Here is a 24,497-nt window from a genome sequence, read left to right on the forward strand (position 1 = left end):
TGTGAGCTGTAGCATTCTTTCTTTTAAACATCCAAACAATAAAGAGTCATTGGTAGTCACTGAAAATTTGCTTTTCTTTAAAAGCTCTCATTTTTCATCTAGTTTTTAAAAAAATAGATTATTCTCCCCATCCTACTGCAGAACTCTGCCTGTGAATACCTTTACCACAAAGTATAAATTTTGTTTCCTAGAAAAACATTCTGCAGACACTACTAACCTATGAAACTACTGAAATCAGCTTAGCTTAATTAATCCCATCTGAATACAGTTGACCCTTGAATAATGGGGGATGACGGGCACCAATCCTGCATGGAGTTGAAAATTACCCTGTAACTTTTGGCTTCCCCAAGACTTAACTATCAGTAGTCTACTGCTGACCGGAAGCTTTGCTGCTAATATAAACAGTTGACTAACACATATTTTATATATTTATATGTATTATATACTGTATTCTTAAAGCTAGAGAAAACATCAAGGAAATCATAAGAGAAAATATATTTACAGTACTGAACCATGTTGAAAAAACTCCACAAAGAGTAAAGCGGACTCACATAGTTCAAAACTGTGTTGTTCAAGGGTCAGCTGTACACTCAGTCTATCTGAATATAACAAATTGCTCACAGGGAAGAAGATCTGGCCTGAGATTTCTGTCACCACTAGTTTGTCAATTCATAATCAAAACATCAATAACTGTTTTTCTTTTGGCTTTCTTTGCTGAGCAGAAGCCCCCAGAAATCAAAGAAAGATAAAAAATACAGAGCAAACTTTGAAAGGGATGTTTTGGTCTTATTCAGGCACTCCATAATATATTAAACTGAGCAATATCTGTACCTAATGGCTTTCAGAAAATCTTTTAATGCTGAGCAGTGTCCCTTTGGTGTAAGGTTTGAGAGAGTGCCTGGAATGAAATGTGGTTGGTGTCTCATAGGTGCCTCAGCCTCCTAGTCTAAATCTATACTATCACCACCATTTCTGCAAAACAGACCTGTCTTTGCTTTTGTCTTCCTAGCATCACCTTGTCTCTCAAGGTAAAATTCTTTGTGTTATCCTTGACTCCTCCTCCTTTCTCCCTTCCCCTAATTGGTTACTACTCATTGCCATCTCCAAAATGTCTCTTTTTTCCCTTCACTCTATCCTATCCCTCCATCCCCTTCCCTGGGAGAACTGCCTCAGAACTGGCCTCCTGGTCCCTGCTGTCTCATCCGCTACCTTCTCCTTTTTTGCTGTGTCTTGGGTTGTCATTCTAAAACAAAAATCTTATCTTCTCCGTCTCCTGCTTAAAAATTTTAAATACTTCCCATTACCTACCAGGTAAAATCTTCACAGTGCCATGTAGCCCTTCCTGATTGGGTGTCAAGTCTCTTTTCTGGCAAACTCCATATACTTTCTATGCTACAGCTTTTACTTTTCCCAAAGTTACCATGAACTTGTTTTCATTCATATCCCTTTCCTGTCTCATAACTCCTCTGTCTAGTAAAAGTCTTATTCATTCATTCACTCCACAAACACAGCTTCCTCATGTGTACCAGGAGCTACAGGAAGCTATGATCAGTCTAAATGTAACTACTCTATGAACTTGCCCCGCACACTGCCCACACCTGTTCTTCATCTGACCAATGCAACAAAAATGCTTCTTTATTCACAGGAAGAAAAATGGCTGTTAACTCATTACTATGTTCTTGTTATATTTCACTTAGTCATCACAAGAACCATATAATGTAGTTATTATTACCCTCAGTTTATAGATGAGCAAATTGGTGTTCTGAGAGGTTGCAGGTCTTGGTTAAGATCCCTCCAAGTTGTTAGGATCCCTGATTTGTCCAGCTCCATGGTGTTTCTCTTTACACCCTGCTACTAATTATTGGTATCATAGTAACCACTGTGTACCTTTGTCTTTTAAAGGCAGGTACTGGGCATCTTTACCCTTTTACATTCAATGTCTACCACAGTGCCAAGCATCTCAGTAATAGCTCAGTGTAGGCATCCTTCACAATGACGCAGCCACCAATATGGCTCTTTGTGCCCTCAATACATTAAAAATGTACTGGGACATCAGCCCTATCATTAACTCACCCATTTTCCCTGAGTAGGAATTTCAAAAATTTTGTGGAAAATGGCTTTTAAAAATAAAATCTTAATTTTTAATATTATCGCTATTATAATTACATAAAAACATGCAAGCTGACAGGGAACTTTCACAAAATCAGACATCAGAGCCCCCAATACTAATGACTGTGTACTTCCTTGAGAACAGTAGAAGAGCTTTATAATCTAATAAAAGGGATAAGCAGAAAAATCCACCACCGCCAATTACTTACCACTTTCATGGTTATATAATGGGCTCAATCAGACCTACAATCAAGTCTTTCATAAATGCCAAAATTCACTGGTGGGTGAAGATGAGAGCAAATGTTTTAATTCAGGCTTTTTACAACCATTAGTAATGAACTATGATAGAAATAAGTTCCATTGTTACAGTAACTCAAAATCATGCAAAAATAATAATTTTAGTTCTGAGAGGAAGGCAGAATATATTAGCATTTAATCCGCCTTAAGAACAGTGACTCACCAGAAGGATCTGGATAGCAGTTAGTCATTCAGTCAACATTTACGAAGGCCCACTGCATGCAAAAGCTTTGAAAGCTTTGTTACTAGGAGATAATAATGGTGGAAGTTCAGCTACACTGGTATTGTTATAAAATTCCCCATGGTTTTTTACTCTTGGCCGTGGCTGCTCTTTTTTTTTAGGAAGCACCAACTAATAAACTTCTCTATGCCAAGGATATCCCAACCTACAAAGAGGAAGTAAAATCATATTACAAAGCAATCAGGGATTTGCCTCCATTGTCATCTTTGGAAATGGAAGAATTCTTAACTCAGGAATCTAAGGTATTGTTAGAAAGCAGAAATAAGAGGGGTGCTTGGGTGGCTCAGTTGGTTCAGCTTTCGAGGCTTGATTTTGGCTCAGGTTGTGATCTCAGGGTCCTGGGATCAGGCTCCGTGCTGGACGTGGAACCTGGCTTTAAGATTCTTGCCCTCCCTCTCTTTAAAAAAAAATTGAAATAAGAGAATATTTACTTTTTTAAAAAGTCATTTCAGAATCTCTCAACAAGACTCTCTTTCTTTAAGAAACATGAAAATGAATTTAATGAAGAAGTGGCCTTGACAGAAATCTACAAATACATCGTAAAATATTTTGATGAGGTAAGATTTTTAAATAACATTTTAAAAAATTGATATTAGTCTCCAGGATTTGGGTGTACAGCATTCTGTAGGTTTCAGGACAGCTCTGGCATCCCTAATGGCCAGACAGGGAAGCCAGGAAGCCTGTCTGAGGTGGGGGATCCTGGCACTAAGCCAGACCCTGCACGTGGCTGCCCCCTTCTAGTTTTATCATGCTGCCCACCTTCGGACCAGCCTGAATTTACATTTGAGTTAATGGGGTCTGTAGCCATACTGACTCAGGATAACGTTGATGAGTAAGCAGTGGTCCTATTAAATAGGGCCAGCTTATGCTTGATTGTAATCTGCTAAAATGAAAGCTAAGCTTGTTAAGTTGCCTAGATTCTGTATTCAACAGGTATATGAAAGTATAACATATTTCTAACTTAAGCAACTATTTCAATAAACCATTCTCCTTTGATTAATTCTCCTTAATCTGGATTTTTTTCTTTGGGAATTCACACAGACACAGTCATCAGATGCGCTGTTTCCAAATATATGTTAATTCCCCCTTCCCTGATTCCCCCCCACTCAGTCATGCTGGGACAGGCTATCCATGTCAATGGTGAGAATAGCTCACCAATTCCATTTGCTACTTGAAGATCAAGTGAAGCGCTAAGGTAGGGTAGAGGCAATGAGTTCCTTAAACATGATAAGCATCCTTCTTTCCAGGGGCCAGGGGTTAGAAGGGAAGCACTGGGGAGGGTAGGGGAGGGGAAAGGAGGCACCACACTGCCCAGGAGGGGAGGGGAGGGAAATACTTAACTGACCAGGATGGCCCTGCCTGCTGCATTTAAGAAGAAATACTTGCCTGCATGTTGGCTGCCCAGAATGCTTGCTGTGCTTGGAATGGCTGTGACATAATGCATAAAACAGGGCCTTGGAAGTCTGGCCCCATATTTGTAAGCAAATAGTTGGTACTTTTTGCTAGCTTCTATTTTAAGCCAAAGTGTTGTTGATCCTGTGATAATGACTTAGCAAAACAACTTGCAAAGTGAGTATGTAAATGATGGAAGAAAATGTTGGCATCTGTTTCATACAGATTTTACCACTCACAGCATCAGGAATGCAACCCCCCCCCCAGAAAACAAAACAAAACAAAACAAAACAAAAGCAACAAAACTCCAGAATTGTAATGCTAAAACCACAATGTCTAAAATAACTGTTCTAATTGTCAACAGATTCTAAATAAACTAGAAAGAGAACGAGGGCTGGAAGAAGCTCAGAAACAACTCTTGCATGTAAAAGTCTTATTTGATGAAAAGAAGAAATGCAAGTGGATGTAAGCACTCTGGGGACTGGCTTAATCTGGCAAAATTCTTCAGACGACTTGGGAGCAAAATGGCTGCTTGAGCTACTCTGTGTCGTTCATTTTAAAGTTTGCACACAGGTTCCACTTTGAGCACAGTCTTTCAGAGACCAAGGCACATGCACAGCTTTTAGAAAGCATACCCACCATTGTGCCTGTGCATATACTGTGGGAGCCTTTCTGTAAATAGAGTCGAAGTGGTTGTTGCAAACAGCCTCCTTGTTTACAGAGAATACAGGGCCAGTAAGCAAGTGTCAGTATTGTTAACTACGGTCTCCACTTAAGCACAATGACAGCAGTGGTTTTGTTTGAAAACTACAGTTATGTAGCACTTGTGACTACACTGCATCTCTGCAGAAAAGGGACACTGCCAGTGATGACAAGAAAATGTGAAATGAGTCATTTGGCAACAAGGCGGGAGTGTTAGGGCAACCTCGAGGATCTGCAGCATTGAAATTTTCCCCAGTAGTTCTTGGAAAAGCTGACCACGGAATCTGGTAGTGTGTACACTTAGCATTTGTGAGTGTGTGTGTGTTTTTAAACCAAAAACTGACAGTGTTGCAACATTGTTGAAAGGGCTCGTGTTTTTCAGTGGTCGCCAATTACACTCCGTCAACTCACCTCCATCTCACAAGGAGCTCTAAAGCAAGGAGAGTGAGGAGGTTTATTTAAATGCAACAGCATTTTACCCACTTTGTCCTGATGTGTTCCTTTTTTCATTTTTTCATGCTAAATGTATTTGATAGTGGACATGTTGGCTATTGTAAAACAAAACAAAACACCATTAGTTTATTTCTGTCTAAAAGCTTTGATTAGAACTAACTGTAGAAGAGTAACTTCCTCCCCTAATCCTACATTTCTATACTTGGTGTCTCCTTGCTTTAGATTTCTGGTGAATCCTGTGATTATAAATACTTGTGTGTGATTACAAAAAAAAAAAAAAAAAAAAAAAAAAGATACATTTTACATTTCATGAAATTGCTGTTCACACTGGAGTATTATATATGAATATATATATTTGAGGCCCAAGGCCTGAAAAATATTAGTATACAACTTGGTATCTTAGTCTTACTATGTACTTTTTGAAAGTATTCCTCACAAGAGAAAGAATTCAAAATACCCAATTTATTCATGCCTTTCTTTTTAAATAATTCCCTATCCAGTTATACTGTAGTCTTTTTATTGCTGGTTTTTTATTCCTGAATTTTTGCTGCTCATGACCAATTTTAATACCACTGTGTTTCCTTCTATTAAATCAAAAGTAAAAAAATGTAATTGGCAACTCTCAACTTTCCTTGTGGCACCTTTTACCCTTGGTGCTCTGAATCCCAGATTAAGGAAAGCCATTTTTTCAAGTAGCAAATAAAACACTGATCATATATTCCTTAAAATCTTATACCAACACTGTATGGGATATCAGGATATCAGTGTGAATTTGTCTTTGAAAATGAAATTCTTTTTGCTCCTCAGTATCTAGCAAAGAGTAAGAGGTGATACCTCAGCAGAATGATCAAATAAGCAGTTATTACCCTGATAGGCCCCTTCCTAATCCCGTCACTTTTGACCATTGTCTGTCCAATGGACACACCTCAAAAATACTACCAAATAGGTTACTTACAAGTATAAAGGTGAGAGGTCTGGTTCCCATCTAAGGCTGCGACAGTCTTGATGTGAAGGCATTTTCATAAGAGAATAACAGGACAGTTGAGAGCCAAGGGTAGGAGAGTTGCCCAAAGGACTTCCCCTTCTTTAGGGTACAGAAATGCTAAGAAAAGGATCAGCTACAGCTTTATCAAAGTATTCAGTAAATGCTACATGAGGGTGTCCCTGTCCAGCTCTCTGGCACATGAGTCCCATGGGGAGACCTACCTCCTCTTCCGGGTACGATGCTGCTGGGAACTTTGGGCAAGTCACTTACCTCTTTGTGCCTCAATTTCTGTATAATATTTCTAACCTACCTCACTGAGGTGGTGTGAAGATTCACTAATGTATGTAGCGTGTTTGTCAATCCTCCAGTGAAAAGCACTATCTAGATCACATTTTGGATCACATTAGCCAAATGCAGTAAATGGCCAAATTAGATGTGTGCTGAAGACAATCAGTCACTGGGTCTATATTAAACAGCAACCAGAGAAACAAATGGCAAACAATTTCTATTTTCAAGTTTCTTTGCATATTTTTTTGGTGCAAACAATTCATTTATAAACTTTTTTTTTCTAACACTAGTGTCTACAGCAGCATTTAAAAATTATTTCTGTTACCTTTTCTGTATTAGGGATCTAAAGTCTATTTCTTATTGTATACCTGATTGAAGCTGTACTTGGAGATGAATGTTTTAAATGTCTATATCCAAAAATAAACATTTTGATGTAAATGTGGACTGTCTTTTTTTTTTTTTCCCTTCAAATGTTCTATTATAGTAAAGTTTTTATTCTAAGTAGCTCCATGGAAAGTATCTGGGTGCCAGTGCATATGTGAATAAGCAGCTCTGTAATGGAGTAAGTACATCTAGTTTCTTCTAAATGATGCTAAGGACTGCTCAGTTACATCCCTGGCCTCCACTATCTACCTGGACTTTTGATCCTGAAGACTTCTGGACAATGAACATTCCACTTAGTTTGGCGGACTTGAGCTCTGCCTTGTTGACGTGAAGTTATTGCAGCAGAATTCCTTTAAAAGATGTTAGGGATACCCAGAAATAAAACATTTATAATAACTTGGTTAGATCCACAACAGTGGGAGCCAACATTAAATACCAATAATATTTCTAAGGGACCCCAAGGGATTCAAGTTTTACAATGAATGGCCCTTTGTTTTATACGGTCATGGGATATAATTATTTGTATTTTGTGTGGCTTTGGGTTAGAATAGAAAATAACAATGAGATCTTCCACATTGCTAAATACACACTATATGGTCAAAATAAAATTAAACACACAACAATATAGAAAAATATTAAGTTCTTTAATTATGTGCACACAGTTTTTAGAATGGTAGCATTTTATAATATTTAGGTATCTTCAAGTTTTGTTTTTTAATGCTGACTTTTAAATTGCCATCTTTTTTCAAGAACTAGAGGTTTAGAACTCCTGTATATAGTGAACTGGAAAATGTTTACTGACCCTGTTACTGCCAACCATCTCAAAGAGGCTGAAGGAATTCAACATGGGCATATTTTAGGCAAAATGCCAAAAAAAGCCAAAAAATTTTGAAGTGAAATTAATAAAATAATTTAAAAACTTGATTCCTTTTTTTTTTTTTAACATTCTCAAAGGGTTGTCAATAAATATTCTAAATATCTCTTGAGCTGTTTTAATGCTTCGCTTGTCATTAGTATAACCCTAAAATCCTGACACTGATGCAATATAGCATATAGCCAGTACCTTTTCTCGAAGCACATTCAAATGTTCTGGCAAACAGTAATACAATATCTAAATGCCACAGATGTTAAAACTTCAAGCTTTATTGAGTCACACTGATTTCATCCCTTTTATCTGCCTTTTCTCCAAGAACATCATTCCCCAGGAGATCCAAGTTCCTCTAGTTGTTTCCTTTGTGTTGTTTCTAGTTCTTCTAGTCTTTTGCGAAGTAGAGAGAGTTCCCTTTGATGCTGTTCCTCCTTAAAAGCAGAGAAAAAAAGGGGGGGGGTGTGAAGCAAGCTCAAAAAAACAGCTGGAAAAATAACTGGTAGGCAACAGCCTCCGTGGCTCTTTCACTCAGGCCACAACATCTGGCACAGAAAGGATGACCATTTTAGCAGTCTGAGAAGACAGCATCACGGGCCAGACTACTAACTAGTCCTTGCTTCTCTTCTGCCTCAGGCACCAGCCCTTGGCAAATCCCAAAGTCTGTTCTTCTATCTAGATATAAAATTCACCAGGGAGTGATTTGGAAAATACTAATGCAGGGCCCAGACGTACTTACATGCTGATGTTCTAACAAGGCTGGAGTTTAGTAGTTTATTAAAAACAGAGCACTTGGTCTGAGACTCAGTTCAGTGACTAAAATCTTTGGTGCTTATAACACTATAAAATGTAATTACTTATTACATCATCTTTTGAAAATCATCCCATCAATTTGATTCCTTCAGTATCTCAGGGACCTAATTCGTAGAATGAGCCCAGGATTTGGAATCAAACAGATTTAGGTTTGACACTCAGTTCTGTGACTTATTAGCTACGACCTTAGGCAAGTTATTTCACCTCTGACTCAGCTTCCTCATCTGTAAATTAGAAAATCACCTTCCCTCAAAATATTTTCCATTAGGATTAAATAAAATGTTATACAGAAAATGCATAGTGCACAGCATTAGTAAACGCTCAGCAGCAGTTAGTAATGGAGTGAGCTGCAAACTCTAGGTCACTCAAAGACTCATCAATCAAGTTTCTTCTTTTCAACTGTCCATGAGATTTCATTCCTAGCATCATCACTAAGGCACAGCATAGATTCAAATCCACTTTGCTTTTACCGGCAAATTTCTATAGTAAAGAAAGATTTGAGTTTTTAACTCTGAATTTAAATAGGCAAAAACTTACAGAAATGTTAGTGTTTTAAAAAAAAAAAACAACAACAAACAAACAAAAAAACCAAAACACAAATGCTTGTACCTGCATATGAGGAGGAAAGGATAGGTCCATGCCTGGAACCATGGCTGATGACTGAAAGGTAACAGGATTGATAGATGCTGTTGGAGGTATGTTAGGAACCAAAATTAAACTTCGAAATTCATTATGTCTTCTCTGTATGTCCTTTAGTCTTTTTTGAAGCCTTGTATATTCTTCAAATGGAACATTTTGTCTTAAAAAGAAAAAAAGTGTTTCTGTTCTTTAATAGTTATACTCTATTGAAGAACAGTATGATTCACAGAATTTCAAATGGGAACAAAATGGACTTCAAAATTGTAAGATTTATCTGTATATGATTTATACATAAAACTCTATCTAGAAAGATAAATAGAAATATGACATCTTAATGATGTATTACTGTTAGTTCTACAAGCTTTCAACTCATTTTTATTTTTTTAAAGATTTATTTATTTTAGGGGTGCCTAAGTAGCTCAGTCTGTTAAACATCTGCCTTTGGCTCAGGTAATGATCCCAGGGGCTCCCTGCTCGGTATCTGCTTCTCCCTCCGTCCCTCCCCCGTTCATGCTCCCTCTCCTCTCTGAAATAAGTAAATTAAAGAAGTCAAATCTTTTTTAAAAAGATTTGAGAGCGAGAGAGAGAGGGAGAGTGAGCGCACACCCGAGTATACACACATGCAGGGAGGTCGGGGGAAGAGGGAGAGAGAATCTCCAGCCGACTCCCCACTGAGTGGGAAGCACCACTCAGGGGCTTGATCTCATGACCCTGAGATCATGACCAGAGCCAAAACCAAGAGTCAGATGCTTAACCAAGTGAGCCACCCAGGCAGCCCAACTACTAACTCATTTTAAAGTTTTATTTGCTAATTAATTGAAGAGTAAAAACCTTTTGGTACTTTTACTTTCATTTCCACTCCACTCCACCAACCCATGAATCCTGAAACTAAAAGACTCCTTAAACCAAAAGGGTGACTTTTATTATCAAAGGAGTCAAGTAGAAATAGAGAAAATAGTAGGTTGAACCTTACAAAATTGTCATTTTTAGAGGTGAAATATGGCCCAATACAGGAATTACAGCCTAATTATTAAAAATGTAGCTAATGGGGGTGTCTGGGTAGCATAGTCAGTTAAGCCAACTCTTGGTTTCAGATCAGGGTCATGAGATCAAGTCCCACATGGGATTCAGCGCTGAACAGAAGCCTGCTAAAGTTTCTCTCTCTTTCTCCTGCCCCACTCCACCCACACACATGCACACACACTCTCTCAAATAAATAAATAAATCTTAAAAAAGAAATGTAACTAATGACAAAGGTAAAGCTACCCATTAACTTTAGGGAAAAAGGATCTGGGATAAAAAAGCTAACTTTTCATGCCTTTATATACCATCTCCTTTTTGGACATGAATTTCCTGACCATCAACCACACCACTAATTAAATACAATTTTCAAAACCATTCAAAGTTCTAGATGATCAGTGCCATATAGGTGCCCAATCTTGAATGGATATTATTTCAAAATTAATGGTTATAGAAGAGGTAGTAAATTGAATTTTGTTTTAGAATAAATTTGGTGGCTTCTTACTTTGGGTCAGAGTAATTCTAAAGCTGGCATGAATTTGGGACCCCTGGATAGCTCAGTCTGTTAAGCATCTGACTCTTGATTTTGACTCCGGTCATGATCTCAGGGTTGTGAGAGTGAGCACCATCTGCTTAAGATTCTCTCTCTCCCTCTGCTTTCCCCCCCACTCTTGTGCTCTCTTTCTGAAAGAAAGAAAGAGGGGGAGGGAGAGAGGGAAGGAGGGAAAGAAAGGAAAAGAAAGGAAAGGAAAAAGAAGAGGCATGAATTCCACAGTCTATATACTTCAGGTGTTCTAAAAAAAACAACTTTCATTGACAATCTGGAAGAAATGGATGCATTCCTAGAGACATATAAACTACCACAACTGAACCAGGAAGAAATAGAAACCTGAACAGACCCATAACCAGTAAGGAGATTGAAACAGTCATCAAAAATCTCCAAACAAACAAAAGCCCAGGGCCAGATGGCTTCCTGGGGGAATTCTACCAAACATTTAAAGAAGAACTAATTCCTATTCTCCTGAGACTGTTCCAAAAAATAGAAATGGAAGGAAAACTTCCAAACTCATTTTATGAGGCCAGCATCACCTTGATCCCAAAACCAGACAAGGATCCCATCAAAAAAGAGAACTACAGACCAATATCCTTGATGAACACAGATGCAAAAATTCTCACCAAAATACTAGCCAATAGGATTCAACAGTACATTAAAAGGATTATTCACCACGACCAAGTGGGATTTATTCCAGGGCTGCAAGGTTGGTTCAACATCCGCAAATCAATCAATGTGATACAACACATTAATAAAAGAAAGAACAGGAACCATATGATACTCTCCATAGATGCTGAAAAAGCATTTGACGAAGTACAGCATCCCTTCCTGATCAAAACTCTTCAAAGTGTAGGGATAGAGGGCACATACATCAATATTATCAAAGCCATCTATGAAAAACCCATCGCAAATATCATTCTCAATGGAGAAAAACTGAAAGCATTTCCGCTAAGGTCAGGAACACGGCAGGGATGTCCATTATCACCACTGCTATTCAACATAGTACTAGAAGTCCTAGCCTCAGCAATCAGACAACAAAAGGAAATAAAAGGCATCCAAATCGGCAAAAAGAAGTCAAACTATCACTCTTCGCAGATGATATGATACTATATGTGGAAAACCCAAAAGACTCCACTCCAAAACTGCTAGAACTTGTACAGGAATTCAGTAAAGTGTCAGGATATAAAATCAATGCACAGAAATCAGTCGCATTTCTCTACACCAACAACAAGACAGAAGAAAGAGAAATTAAGGAGTCAATCCCATTTACAATTGCACCCAAAACTATAAGATACCTAGGAATAAACCTAACCAAAGAGACTAAGAATCTATACACACAGAAAACTATAAAGTACTCATGAAAGAAATTGAGGAAGACACGAAGAAATGGAAAAATGTTCCATGCTCCTGGATTGGAAGAATAAATATTGTGAAAATGTCTATGCTACCTAAAGCAATCTACACATTTAATGCAATTCCTATCAAAGTACCATCCATTTTTTTCAAAGAAATGGAACAAATAATCCTAAAATTTATATGGAACCAGAAAAGACCGCGAATAGCCAAAGGAATATTGAAAAAGAAAGCCAAAGTTGGTGGCATCACAATTCCGGACTTCAAGCTCTATTACAAAGCTGTCATCATCAAGACAGCATGGTACTGGCACGAAAACAGACACATAGATCAATGGAACAGAATAGAGAGCCCAGAAATAGACCCTCAACTCTATGGTCAACTAATCTTCGACAAAGCAGGAAAGAATGTCCAATGGAAAAAAGACAGCCTCTTCAATAAATGGTGTTGGGAAAATTGGACAGCCACATACAGAAAAATGAAATTGGATCATTTCCTTACACCACACACGAAAATAGACTCAAAATGGATGAAGGACCTCAATGTGAGAAAGTAATCCATCAACATCCTTGAGGAGAACACAGGCAGCAACCTCTTCGACCTCAGCCGCAGCAACATCTTCCTAGGAACACCGCCAAAGGCAAGGGAAGCAAGGGCAAAAATGAACTATTGGGATTTTATCAAGATCAAAAAAAAAGCTTTTGCACAGCAAAGGAAACAGTTAACAAAACCAAAAGACAACTGACAGAATGGGAGAAGATATTTGCAAACGACATATCAGATAAAGGGCTAGTGTCCAAAATCTATAAAGAACTTAGCCAACTCAACACCCAAAGAACAAATAATCCAATCAAGAAATGGGCAGAAGACATGAACAGACATTTCTGCAAAGAAGACATCCAGATGGCCAACAGACACATGAAAAAGTGCTCCATATCACTCGGCATCAGGGAAATACAAATCAAAACCACAATGAGATACCACCTCACACCAGTCAGAATGGCTAAAATTAACAAGTCAGGAAATGACAGATGCTGGCGAGGATGCGGAGAAAGGGGAACCCTCCTACACTGTTAGTGGGAATGCAAGCTGGTGCAACCACTCTGGAAAACAGCATGGAGGTTCCTCAAAATGTTGAAAATAGAACTACCCTATGACCCAGCAATTGCACTGCTGGGTATTTACCCTAAAGATACAAACGTAGTGATCTGAAGGGGCACGTGCACCCGAATGTTTATAGCAGCAATGTCTACAATAGCCAAACTATGGAAAGAACCTAGATGTCCATCAACAGACGAATGGATAAAGAAGATGTGGTATATATATACAACGGAATACTATGCAGCCATCAAAAGAAATGAAATCTTGCCATTTGCGACAACGTGGATGGAACTAGAGGGTATCATGCTTAGCGAAATAAGTCAATCAGAGAAAGACAACTATCATATGATCTCCCTGATATGAGGCAGAGGAGATGCAACATGGGGGGGTTAATGGGGTAGGAGAAGAGTAAATGAAACAAGTTGGGATTGGGAGGGAGACAAACCATAAGTGACTCTTAATCTCACAAAACAAACTGAGGGTTGCTGGGGGGAGGTGGGTTGGGAGGGGGGGTGGGGTTATGGACATTGGGTAGGGTATGTGCTATGGTGAGTGCTGTGAAGTGTGTAAACCTGGAGATTCACAGACCTGTACCCCTGGGGGAAAAAAAAAATATATGTTTATAAAAAATAAAATTAAAAAAAAAAAAAAAACTTTCACATTTTGGTAACAATTACACCCAAGGAAGACAGGTGCACATTATAAAACATCACTGCTTGATATTTTAGGCAATTTCCATTACAGAAGAGTCTGACACTGTGTTGTGCTGAAGGCTATCACTGAAATTAGCTGAATTTGAAAAGTTTGTATTACCTTGAATCAAAAGGGTCAACAACGCCATTATCATAAGTTAATACGGCAAATCATCTCTGCTCAAACATGCTCATCATGCAGATTATTAGCTGTGTTTGTATGTAAACAAAAAATCAGAAGCTTTGGGCCAGTAATATTTTTCTACAACAAGAAATCAAAAATCTTGATTCAAAATTCCAGCCACATTTTTGGAACTATGCAATGCTACAACTCTCTTGTCTCAGTAGCAAGAACTCACACCACTCCTGGCTACCAAAGCCAGGGACATTTCCTGTCAGTCCCAACCATAACACAAATGCCTGGCATATGTTAAAGACCTTTTGGTTTGAAGGAACATTCAACCAAAAAAAAAAATAATAATAATAAGGGGGCGCCTGTGTGGCTCAATTGGTTGGGCGACTGCCTTCGACTCAGGTCATGATCCCAGAGTCCCGGGATTGAGTCCCACATCAGGCTCCCAGCTCCACTGGGAGTCTGCTTCTCCCTCTGACCTTCTCCCCTCTCATGCTCTCTCTCTCAAATAAATAAATAAATCTTAAAAAAAATAATAAGGAAATGAATTAGGAGCACAACGAACAGTTTTAGAATTCTTTCAAACATAAAACAAGTGTATTACAGAGAAAACAAAGAAAGTACATTTTATAAAGAAAAAAAAGTGTGTTACACTCAGTATCAAAGTTCTATAATGTCAAAGTCACTACATGGGATATGTATTTATACAAACAGTTACCTATTTAACACCTGATTTTCCGTTTCTAATTCTTCTCTCTTTGCCTCTAACACTTCTACTTTCTCTTGTAGTCTCTTCAATTTGTTTTCATGAAGAGATTTTCTCTAGAAAAAAAAATATGAGCGAGTACATTAATACAAAATCTCCTCTTTGAACAAAATACAGAGAGAATATTTCACTCAACAAAAGAAATTTTCCTTAGAGATAAGTATTTTCAGTGAATACTAGCAGGAAAGATTAGTAGATATGATTCTTATTGAAAAATGCAAAGATATTGAGCCACAGATGTACCTCATATTCTCATTGTGACAAACAGAACTGTTGTGAATGCCAAACCAGAAAATGTGTATCAATAACTAAATTGCTGCAAATAAAATATCTAAAAAAGGAAGGAGTCAAATTTTACTAATGAGCTTACCTGTCACCAGATAAGGAATCACAAGCTCTTCACTTTTCCAAAAGATATGTGATTTTTGAACTTCATATGAACAGAATCATAGTCTTTCTGAAATTCTTTTACAAATGGCTTTTTTCTCTCAAGATTGTGAGGTGTATTCGTGTTGTTGCTTACAGTAACTGTTCATTGCGACATATTGTCCTGTACTTATGAATATCACATAGTTTAATGTATCTACCTGGTCTAGTTTCCTCTAAGGGAAAAGCAACCTCATATGCCATGCTCATCTCTCTCAGTTTCCTACCTCTCCAGGATCTTGGCCTCCTAATTCTTTGCTGCCCTCCGTGGAGGTATTTTTTTTAAATACTTTGTCCAGTTCTTCTAGTTTTTATGTGGAGAGCTGATCCACAGAAATAGGTCTGTCATTATCAAAAGCATATGCTTTTAGGAATTTTAGTTCAACTAGTAGCAGACATTTTAAAGATGAAAATGCTTAATACTTCATCATTGTATTATTGTATAAATCTGCAATCTTAAAACTTCTTAAAACTTCTCCATTATATCTCCATTATATCTCCAAATAGTCATATTTCTCCATTTTTATTGTTCATTTAAACTATAATACAAAATTTATTTTATCATCAAATCTTAAGCACACACAAACACACACACAGAGTACATGCTTAACTGGGCCCTATATTAACTATACAATACAAAATATAGGGATTTCTGAAGGGAATTCCAGTCTATAAGTACCAAATCATGAGAAAGGGCTTTCTAGAAAGGATAAGAAACTAATTAGGGAGAATCTGTAGTACAATGGGGATGTGGATTTGGCTAAAGCGTCTCCAGCAAGGGACTGATAAGTAAAAGACATTGTTTTAAGAAGTCTGATACGGTGTCAGTGTATGAGATAGACTTTTAAGTTTGCCTCTTAAGAGGAAAATCTGGAGATAAAGCTTGAAGCCAGGGTTCAGGACAATGCTGTCCCCATCCTCATCATTGTAAAACAACCAATCATTTACTGAGCACTTGCCAGGTGCAGGGAAATGAGCCAGAATGCAATAAAAGCACTGGTTGGTGAGCTGACTAAAAGACCCATGAAGGCCTTAGACCCCCTCATTATAATCATTTCTTTGCAGATACCCTCGTTACCTTGACCCAAGTTTCCCTCTTCTTCAAACTCACCTGGAAAAACTTGGATCTTTATTAAATACAATGCTCTACTATCTGGACCTACACAACTGGACACAGTTGGCAAACACACACACAACTATGTGCTATGCTACCTGACACTCCTCCTAATTCCCCAATCCAGTCACTCTTCCAAACTCTTACATTCTTTTACAACTTCTTGTCTCTCCCAGGTATCCAACACCTGCATTCTTCAGAGTCTGAGCTAAAGACGTGGAATCTTTTTCCACTTAGAAAATTGCCCATCAGGAGAAAACTTCCACACATCTATCAATTTGCTAGAAATTTATAATCATATATTTTGCCTCTTTCCCAGTTATAATAGATAGACCATGTTCCTATGCCTTCCACCTCTGAATTGCTACTAAAAGATATCATTCCTGCAACTGCCCCCTTTCTCCTGCATTACTGATTTTCCCCTTGCTGCGGAATCATTCTATAATTCACCCCTCCCTTTAAAGAAATTCTTTGAACTCACAACCCTCCCTAGCTACCATCCCAGTTCTCTACTTTTTATAATGAAATTCCTTAGACAAACTCTATCTTCCACTTCAATCTGGCAACTACTCCTGACAAGGCCACCAACAGTCACTGCATAGCCAAATGAATCCCTAGTCTTCATATTGCTATTGTATCATCTTACTCTCAACATCATTTGATATAGTCGATCTTTCTTGAGGCACTTTTCTTCACTTGGCACCCAGGATCTTCTTGGTTCTCCTACCATACTGGCCACTCCTTCTCTGTTTCCTCCTTTTCTTCTCAACTTCTCAACTTCGGCATTCCTCAAAGCTCAATCCTCAGACCCGTTCTCTTCTTAATCTTCCTTTTCTTTCTAGTTGACCTCATTCAATCCCTTTGCTTTCAATACCATTTATGTGATGTGGACTCCCAAGTCTTTATTTCTAGTCTAGTCTTCCTTCCTGAATTACCGATTCATGGATCCACCAGACTACTGAACGTTTCCACGTGGAAGTCTATGGGTATCTCCAAGAGCTAACATGTCCCAAAGAAGGATCTTTATTTTACTGCAAAAACCCATTCTTTCTAAAGTCTTTCCCATGTCAGTAAGTAGCAAGTCTATTTTAACTAAGTGCTCAAGACCAGCATCTTGGTCATCTTCGCTTTACAAATTTCATGCTCTACAACTACGGCAAACTCCACCTTTAAAATATATACAGAAATGGACTACCACTCCACTATTTGTCCCTCTACACAACAGCCAGAGATTCTTCTAAAATACACTGCAGATTATATTATTTTTTCAATTTAGACCTCTCCAATGTGTTCCTATCACATTTAGAATAAAAACCAAAGAATAAAAATATCACTTGGCCTCCTACTACTTCTCTCCGTTCCAGCTACCTAGCTGTCCCTCTGCATTTCTTCAGCATACCAAGCGGACCCCTGCTTCTCTCTTTTACTTGCTATTCTGTCTGGAATACTGTTCCCCTACATATAGAACACAGCATCCTCCATCCTTTCCTTCAGGTCCCTGCTCAAATGTTACCTTATCAAAAAGTCTTCCCTGACCACCTATTTAAAGAGCCCCTTCTGGGGCGCCTGGGTGGCTCAGTGGGTTAAAGACTCTGCCTTCGGCTCAGGTCATGATCCCAGGGTCCTGGGATCGAGCCCCAAATCAGGTTCTCTGCTCAGCAAGGAGCCTGCTTCCCCTCCTCTCTCTCTGCCTGACTCTCTGCCTACTTGTGATCTCTGTCAAATAAATAAATAAAATCTTAAAAATAAATAAATAAATAAAGAGTCCCTTCTATCCCCCTTAGTTTTCCTCTTAGGACACATCTCCACCAGACAAATATTTGCTTCTTTTATCTGTCACCCACCCAATACAATGTAAGCTCCCCAGCACAGTCTTTACTTCTGTATTCCAGTGAACAAAACTACCAGATACATTAAGTAGGTACTCAATAAATTTGTTGAGTAAATTGGTTAAATTAATACAGAGAATTCTGGTAGTGGATAGATCCTGAGCTAGGATGTTAGCAACAGGAATAAAAGGAAATGAGGTGAGGAGGGGGAAAAATGCAAACACATTATAAAGGAAGAATTTGTAAGCCTGATAACTGTACTGGGTTGAGCAGTGTTCCCTAATATTCATGTCCACTGAGAACCTCAGAATGTGACCATTATACAGAAAGAAATTTATTTGGTCTTTGTCCTGGTAGAAACCTCCTAAAATCCTTGGAATTTCCTGAGTGACAGAAGTGTCTTTTGTTATTCATAGACCAACAATGAATAGTTGTCATCTTTGATTTACATCTTTCATGCTCTAAAAGTACTGTAAACTCCACAAGACACACAGGAAGAACACCAGATGAAGACAGAGGGACAGAATGAAATGATATGTCTACAAGCCAAGGAAAACTCAGGGATTGCTAGCAACCACCAAAAGCTAGGCGAGAAGTGTGGAACAGATCCAGCCTTAGAGGGAGTATGGCCCTGCAGGCATCTTGATTCTGGACTTCTGACCTCTAGGACTATGAAATAATACCTTCTGATGTTTTAAGCCACAAAGTTTGCAGTAATTTGTTACAGCACCCCTTGGAAACCAATACAGTGACTAGATCTGGGGGGAAGGGAGCCCTGAGGATGAATCAAAGGTTTGAAGCCTAAGTGATACGAAGAATAACATTCTACCTCAAAGAAATGAGAGCTCAGAGGGGAAACTGGCTGTAAGGAATGATTTTAATTTTGACTTTAGTGGTCCAATACAATCAAAGGATTGTCAAGCGGATGTCTTAGTGTTAAAAGTATTATTCGACACAAAGGAACAATAGAAAAATCAAAAGAACACAAACCTAGGATTCCTCTTTTACCATCTTATTGCCAAATTCAATGAACTCTTTTCAGTAATCATGCTAAATGACAATTTATCTTTGATACCTTTCTTTTCCTGTGACTTCTACAACACCATATCATAGCTTCTACCTCCAAGACCATTTCTCTACTAAATCTAGCTCCTCTTTCTAAGTCAACTTAATTCTTAGTCGTTTTATTCTTCAATCATCTCCAAAATCTCAAGGGTCTAATTCTTAATCTCTAATCTGAATTACTGATCTCCATGCTTTCCATTCCAATATTTCTAGCTACTTACACGGCACCCTGACTGAAGATGCTGGGACATGAGTACGGGGATGCGCTGTGATCACTCCAGATCTGACATGCATTTAGTGGAGCGTATCTTCTCTTTCTACTCCTCAGCTGACATGTGTTCTTCACTCCATCAGGACAACTCCATTTACATCCTCTCACAGGTACAACACTTCATATTTTTCTTTCTTATTTAGCACCATATCCTATAACTTTCCAAAATAATTCTAAACAGTCACTTTTTACTTTTATTCCTATATCACAAGCCCAAATTCCATACTTCTTGCCTCACTGTATTAAAATAGCTTCCTAACTGGTCTCCCTGTCTTCAGGCTTCCTTCTCCCTGACACTGGTCTCAAACTTCAGCATCCATACAGACCACCAGGGAGTGACTATTAGTATTCTTTAGGTATTGCATGTTATCTTCTTTCTCCAGCTAGATTATATGGTCATCAAACGCAGGAATTAATCATGGCTTCTATTTTCCCCTAAGAGTATAATAAAATGTTAGGCCACACAACATATTCAACAGGTATTTTACAACTTCAAGACTACAGTTCATTTTTTCCCCAAAAAACATTCATAATAACAATCTAATCAAGAATAATTTCAGAGAAATATACCTTAGAGTAAAAATAACAAGCTGTCATCTCAAGTGCCTCAAAAGGAAAAGTACAACCCATTGTGCTCAGACCAAGAGATCTCTCTTCATACTTATACTTCAACAATGTATAGAGAAAAACATACACAGAAGCCAATAGTCACAGAAAGGCGTTCCAACTCAAGATACCTAGTCAAGTTTTTCCAAACAAATCAATACAGCAAAATATCATTACACAAAGACTTCACCTAAAAACACTTAACAGAAATGACATAAGCTTTGTGCATAGGAGTTGTAAATAGACATACAGATGGCAGTGAGCCATTTTTCTAGCCTTGGGGGAAAAATGAAGCTGCTACTCCCCAGTTATAATAATCACTCACAGGAAAGCAACTCTAAAGGATTATGATTTCTGCCCTATAGTTAATATTTTGTGACTTGTTTTAAGTCTTATTGCATAAAAAAGTTATGATTTTTGTCATCTAAAGAACTTAAAAAGTTCTTAAGAATTATATTTATGTAATCTCACAGCCAAAATTTTCATATAGAAGCATTATCTTTAACTTGAACAGGAAAGAGTTTGAATTAAAGAAATTAACTTTGTAGTGATTATTCTACTACAAGAAATAAGACTCATATGGGTACAATGAAGAAAAAAGCAGTTAAGTATTTAAAATCAAAGAAACTGGGAAGTTAAAAGAGTAAAAGCACAGAAAGAACACAGGATTAAGAAGAGAAAAATGTAAATTTTAGTCATGGCACTGAATCTTACTAGTCAAGTAATCTTGGCTACCTACCGCTTCAGTTTCCTAATCTGTAAAAACTATCTGAATGCTAAAATCCCCCAGCCCTAAAATTGCACATACTCAAAGACTTTTTATAGTATTTCTATGTCACATATATTGTCTATTTGAAGTGTCCCATAAGGTGAGACAGCTCTGGATCATAATTATTCGCTGAATTGAACTTAACAATTTCCTATGACTTAAAATCATAAACCCCAGATCACATTTTTAAAAATGATACGGATATTGCCTATGTTCACACCCATCATTTGGCAGGTATTTCAGTAGAAAAAAAAATTCACCCCACATCACAATATTGATGTAAGGTTACTTTGCCAGGTTTCTTAAATTATCAGCTCTTCCCCTCTTTCTAGTATACCTACAATTAGTTGGTAATCTCTCTCACCACTGGATGTCACTTTTGCTCCAAAAGAAGTCAACCCAAACTAACCTCAGTAGTAATTAGAATCTGATCTCTAGAATACTTACTTCTAAAACCTTAACATAAACATTTCTCTGTGAAAGATAAAATCAGCTCTTATAATTTCTACAGATTTTTGGCTAAAATCTGGCTTTACATGCTTCTAAGCTTCAAACAGTACAAGAAACCATAAGTAAAATTTCTAAGATCATCCCGAGCATAAACACTTCACTGAAATCCCATCAATACCCGTAAGTACTCAGTACTTACACCGAAAGAAAGAAAAATAAATGATAGACACAGGAGGAAAAATTAAGACAGTATTTATATTTGAGTATAAAACACTGAGAATTCCCAGATAGTAAATGCTGTTTTCTAATCTCAATGTTATACTACTTCGGGCATTATGGGAAGAGAAAAAGCAATATTCAGAAACCAAGAAAGTGGGGAAGCGATGACTAGTAGACTCCTATTGTCACTCCAGCTATTAGGACTCTTTGGCGATTAGATCCAATAACCATAAATGGGTGACTAGGAACTGTGTCTTTGGTGTCCAGATTCATTATATGTAAATGATATACAGTTCTCCTCCCTTATGCAAATACGAAGAGCTAACCTTTCCAATAAATATACAGACATTAAGATACTGGTGTGCCTATGCCTAGAAGGGCCTTCGTCTCATCTCAGACCTTCTTACCTCCTCAAAACAAATGGCCTTACTAATGGAACTTATCAAATGGAGGCATATTACATCATTTATGGGATTTTTTTAATGCTACTCCCCACCCCCCACCTCCATACGCATGCACCAAATCTTGTTGGAAGTAAGTGCTGAATCACTGCACCATGAGTCACAGTTACTGAGGGGGCCATGCTACATTCCTTGGGTTTGCTGCGGTAGAAAAGAAGTTGTAAACCACTGACTTATATTAATCATCTGATTACATTATTTCCATGACGCTCTGAACTATTTCCAATAAAACAAAGATTTTAGGTTATGAAGCAAATATGTTCACAAAAGTGAAACTTAAAAAAGATCACAGCTGTAGTAACTATTATGGCTGTTTTAGAAGCTATGGGGCCTACTTTCTCCTCTGGGGCAAGGAGATACTTGCTCCTACATTTCTGACTTGGAAACAAAAAAACATTTTAATCACAAGAAGGATGTTACACCTTTGAAACAGACCCAATCACCCTGTAATTTAAGTGCAGAATGAGTTAAGTAAGACTTATATGGGCTAGTCTAGAAACTTTATCAATGAAAAACCACTGTGGGAAAACACATGTTGGCTCTGAAAAACCAACTTGGAACATAAAATTTAGAAATAAACCTGTTGAGCAATTTGCATTTTCCCTATTTATCTCTGCAAGGTTGATAGCAAAATGTCATGTTTAAATATCAAATTAAACATACATGAAAATCTCAGTTTTAATTACATTTTATCCTCCCAGAATAGTTAATTATGTTTTTCTCTACAGAAATCACTTTAATAAGAACCACTTGCCTTTTTCTGGGCAACCGCAGCTCGCTGCAGTTTTTCTTTAGCTTGATTATACTTTTCCTCTCTGTCACTGATACGTTCCTGAAGCTTATGCTTTTCTTCCAACCACTGTATCTGTTTTCCTTCCAAAGTCCTGTCAAAAGCATGTACACAAAACATGGAAGTTAACTCTTAAGATTAAAAAGATATGTATCCCAAGTATAATCAAACTCACTACCTGCGCTTCACCACAATGTTAAGTATCCAAGTAGGTTCTCCTGCACGGTCACATATTTGCTAATTCTCTCATTACTGAATACCTCTCGTGAACTAGGCACTGTGCTTACAACAGCGTGTGTACTATGCCATTTATTCTTCACAATAACCCCTTGAGCTAGGTACATCTCTCATCTCCATTTTACAGATAAGGAAACTGAAGCCTAGAAAGTAGTTAACAAATTTGCTTAAAGACTTATACTTAGTGGGTGCCTGAGGGGCTTAGTGGGTTAAGTGTCTGGCTATAGCTCAGGTCATGATCTCAGGGTCCTGAGATAGAGCCCCAGGGTCAGGCTCTCAGCTCAACAAGGAGTCTGCTTAAGGCTTACACCTTTTTAAAATTCAGCAGCAGGGCAAACACTTGATAACCAGCTTTGAACCATGATAACCACCAAGCTAATAAAAACTAGATCTAGCATTGGTGATGGGTATTAAGAAGGGCACTTGTGATGAGCACTGGGTGTTATATCTAAGTGATAAATCACCAAACTACTCCTGAAACTAATATTACACTATATGTTAACTAACTAGAATTTAAATAAAAAAACTTGAAACATTAAAAAAAAAAAAAAAAACTGGGTCTAATAAAGCTGGTTAAAAATCAACCCAGATATCAAATCTTAAAGTAGGATGTTTTCTGACTAGAATAAAATTCATATAAATGGTATTTTAAGATAACATATATTTGAAGTTATTCTGCATACCTTGCATAATTTTTAGTATCATTACTACATATAATATGGCAGTACAAGTAAGATTTATAAAATGAGATATCAGATGTTCTATGTTTTAGCTGGAACCTAAATCATATTTGATTAACACTTTACTTTTTACTACATAATCCAATAAGTAACATTCAGAAACCAATGATCAATTACTTAAATTTGCTAGCCATACCGTCATTAGAATTCTTAAGTGCATTTTAATCAAACACTTGAGGATTCCAAGATATACATTTCTATTTTTTGCAAAATAATTTGGACCCTGTGGAATGTCACAAGGTCTTATGGACAAACACCTTGCTTACTTTCTTAAAATCTCATGTGTGAAAGCCTTAAAATATGAAATCATGAGAAACTGAAGGAAAAAAAAGTTTTATGGGGCCAAGTAACCTTCAGAAGAGAAAATTCAAACAAAAACACTAACGTTATGATGATAAAGCAAATACAAAAAAGCAGCTTTCTAACATATCTAAACAAAATTTTCCAGAGAATATAAGATGTTGAACATTACCAAAATCACATCCTTGCCAGTTTACTACACACTATTACAAACAAATTTCAAGGCCAAAAAATAAACAAATAAACGAACTTTTCAAAGGAAAAATCCAAGAAATTATAGCTCGAATTTTAGGAAGTTTTGCAAGTCACAGAATTTTTTTTCTGTTCTCTGGCATTCAGAAGAATAATTTGGATAGTTGAAGTAAAAAATTTATTACTGGGGGCGCCTGGGTGGCTCAGATGGTTAAGCCTCTGCTTTCGGCTCAGGTCATGAT

General features: G+C 37.6%; 2 protein-coding genes across 3 annotated transcripts in view; one reads left to right on the top strand and one right to left on the bottom strand.

The window, feature by feature from the left end:
• PLXNC1 (plexin C1) overlaps window positions 1-5,478 on the top strand; it is a 141,333-nt gene extending 135,855 nt beyond the window's left edge. Inside the window, exons 29-31 of one of the 2 annotated variants that reach the window (XM_032874229.1) lie at window positions 2,749-2,889; window positions 3,130-3,204; window positions 3,758-4,314. In XM_032874229.1, coding sequence (XP_032730120.1) covers window positions 2,749-2,889; window positions 3,130-3,204; window positions 3,758-3,841 — 300 coding nt within the window. In that variant the 3' untranslated portion in view covers window positions 3,842-4,314. Of the gene's footprint in view, window positions 1-2,748; window positions 2,890-3,129; window positions 3,205-3,757; window positions 4,315-4,403 lie in introns of those variants that run through there. The other variant, XM_032874228.1, reaches the window with a different exon arrangement.
• A 2,497-nt stretch (window positions 5,479-7,975) lies between these two features.
• CEP83 (centrosomal protein 83) overlaps window positions 7,976-24,497 on the bottom strand; it is a 140,843-nt gene continuing 124,321 nt past the window's right edge. The window contains exons 13-16 of the mRNA XM_032874230.1: window positions 22,751-22,880; window positions 14,739-14,842; window positions 9,139-9,328; window positions 7,976-8,150 (exon numbers count right to left, since the gene is read on the bottom strand). Of these exons, the coding sequence (XP_032730121.1) occupies window positions 8,046-8,150; window positions 9,139-9,328; window positions 14,739-14,842; window positions 22,751-22,880 (529 nt within the window). The 3' untranslated portion in view covers window positions 7,976-8,045. The remainder of the gene's footprint in view (window positions 8,151-9,138; window positions 9,329-14,738; window positions 14,843-22,750; window positions 22,881-24,497) is intronic.

The sequence above is a fragment of the Lontra canadensis genome, unplaced genomic scaffold (assembly GCF_010015895.1).
Source record: "Lontra canadensis isolate GAN:19392208 unplaced genomic scaffold, GSC_riverotter_1.0 scaffold52, whole genome shotgun sequence".
NCBI lineage: Eukaryota > Metazoa > Chordata > Mammalia > Carnivora > Mustelidae > Lontra > Lontra canadensis.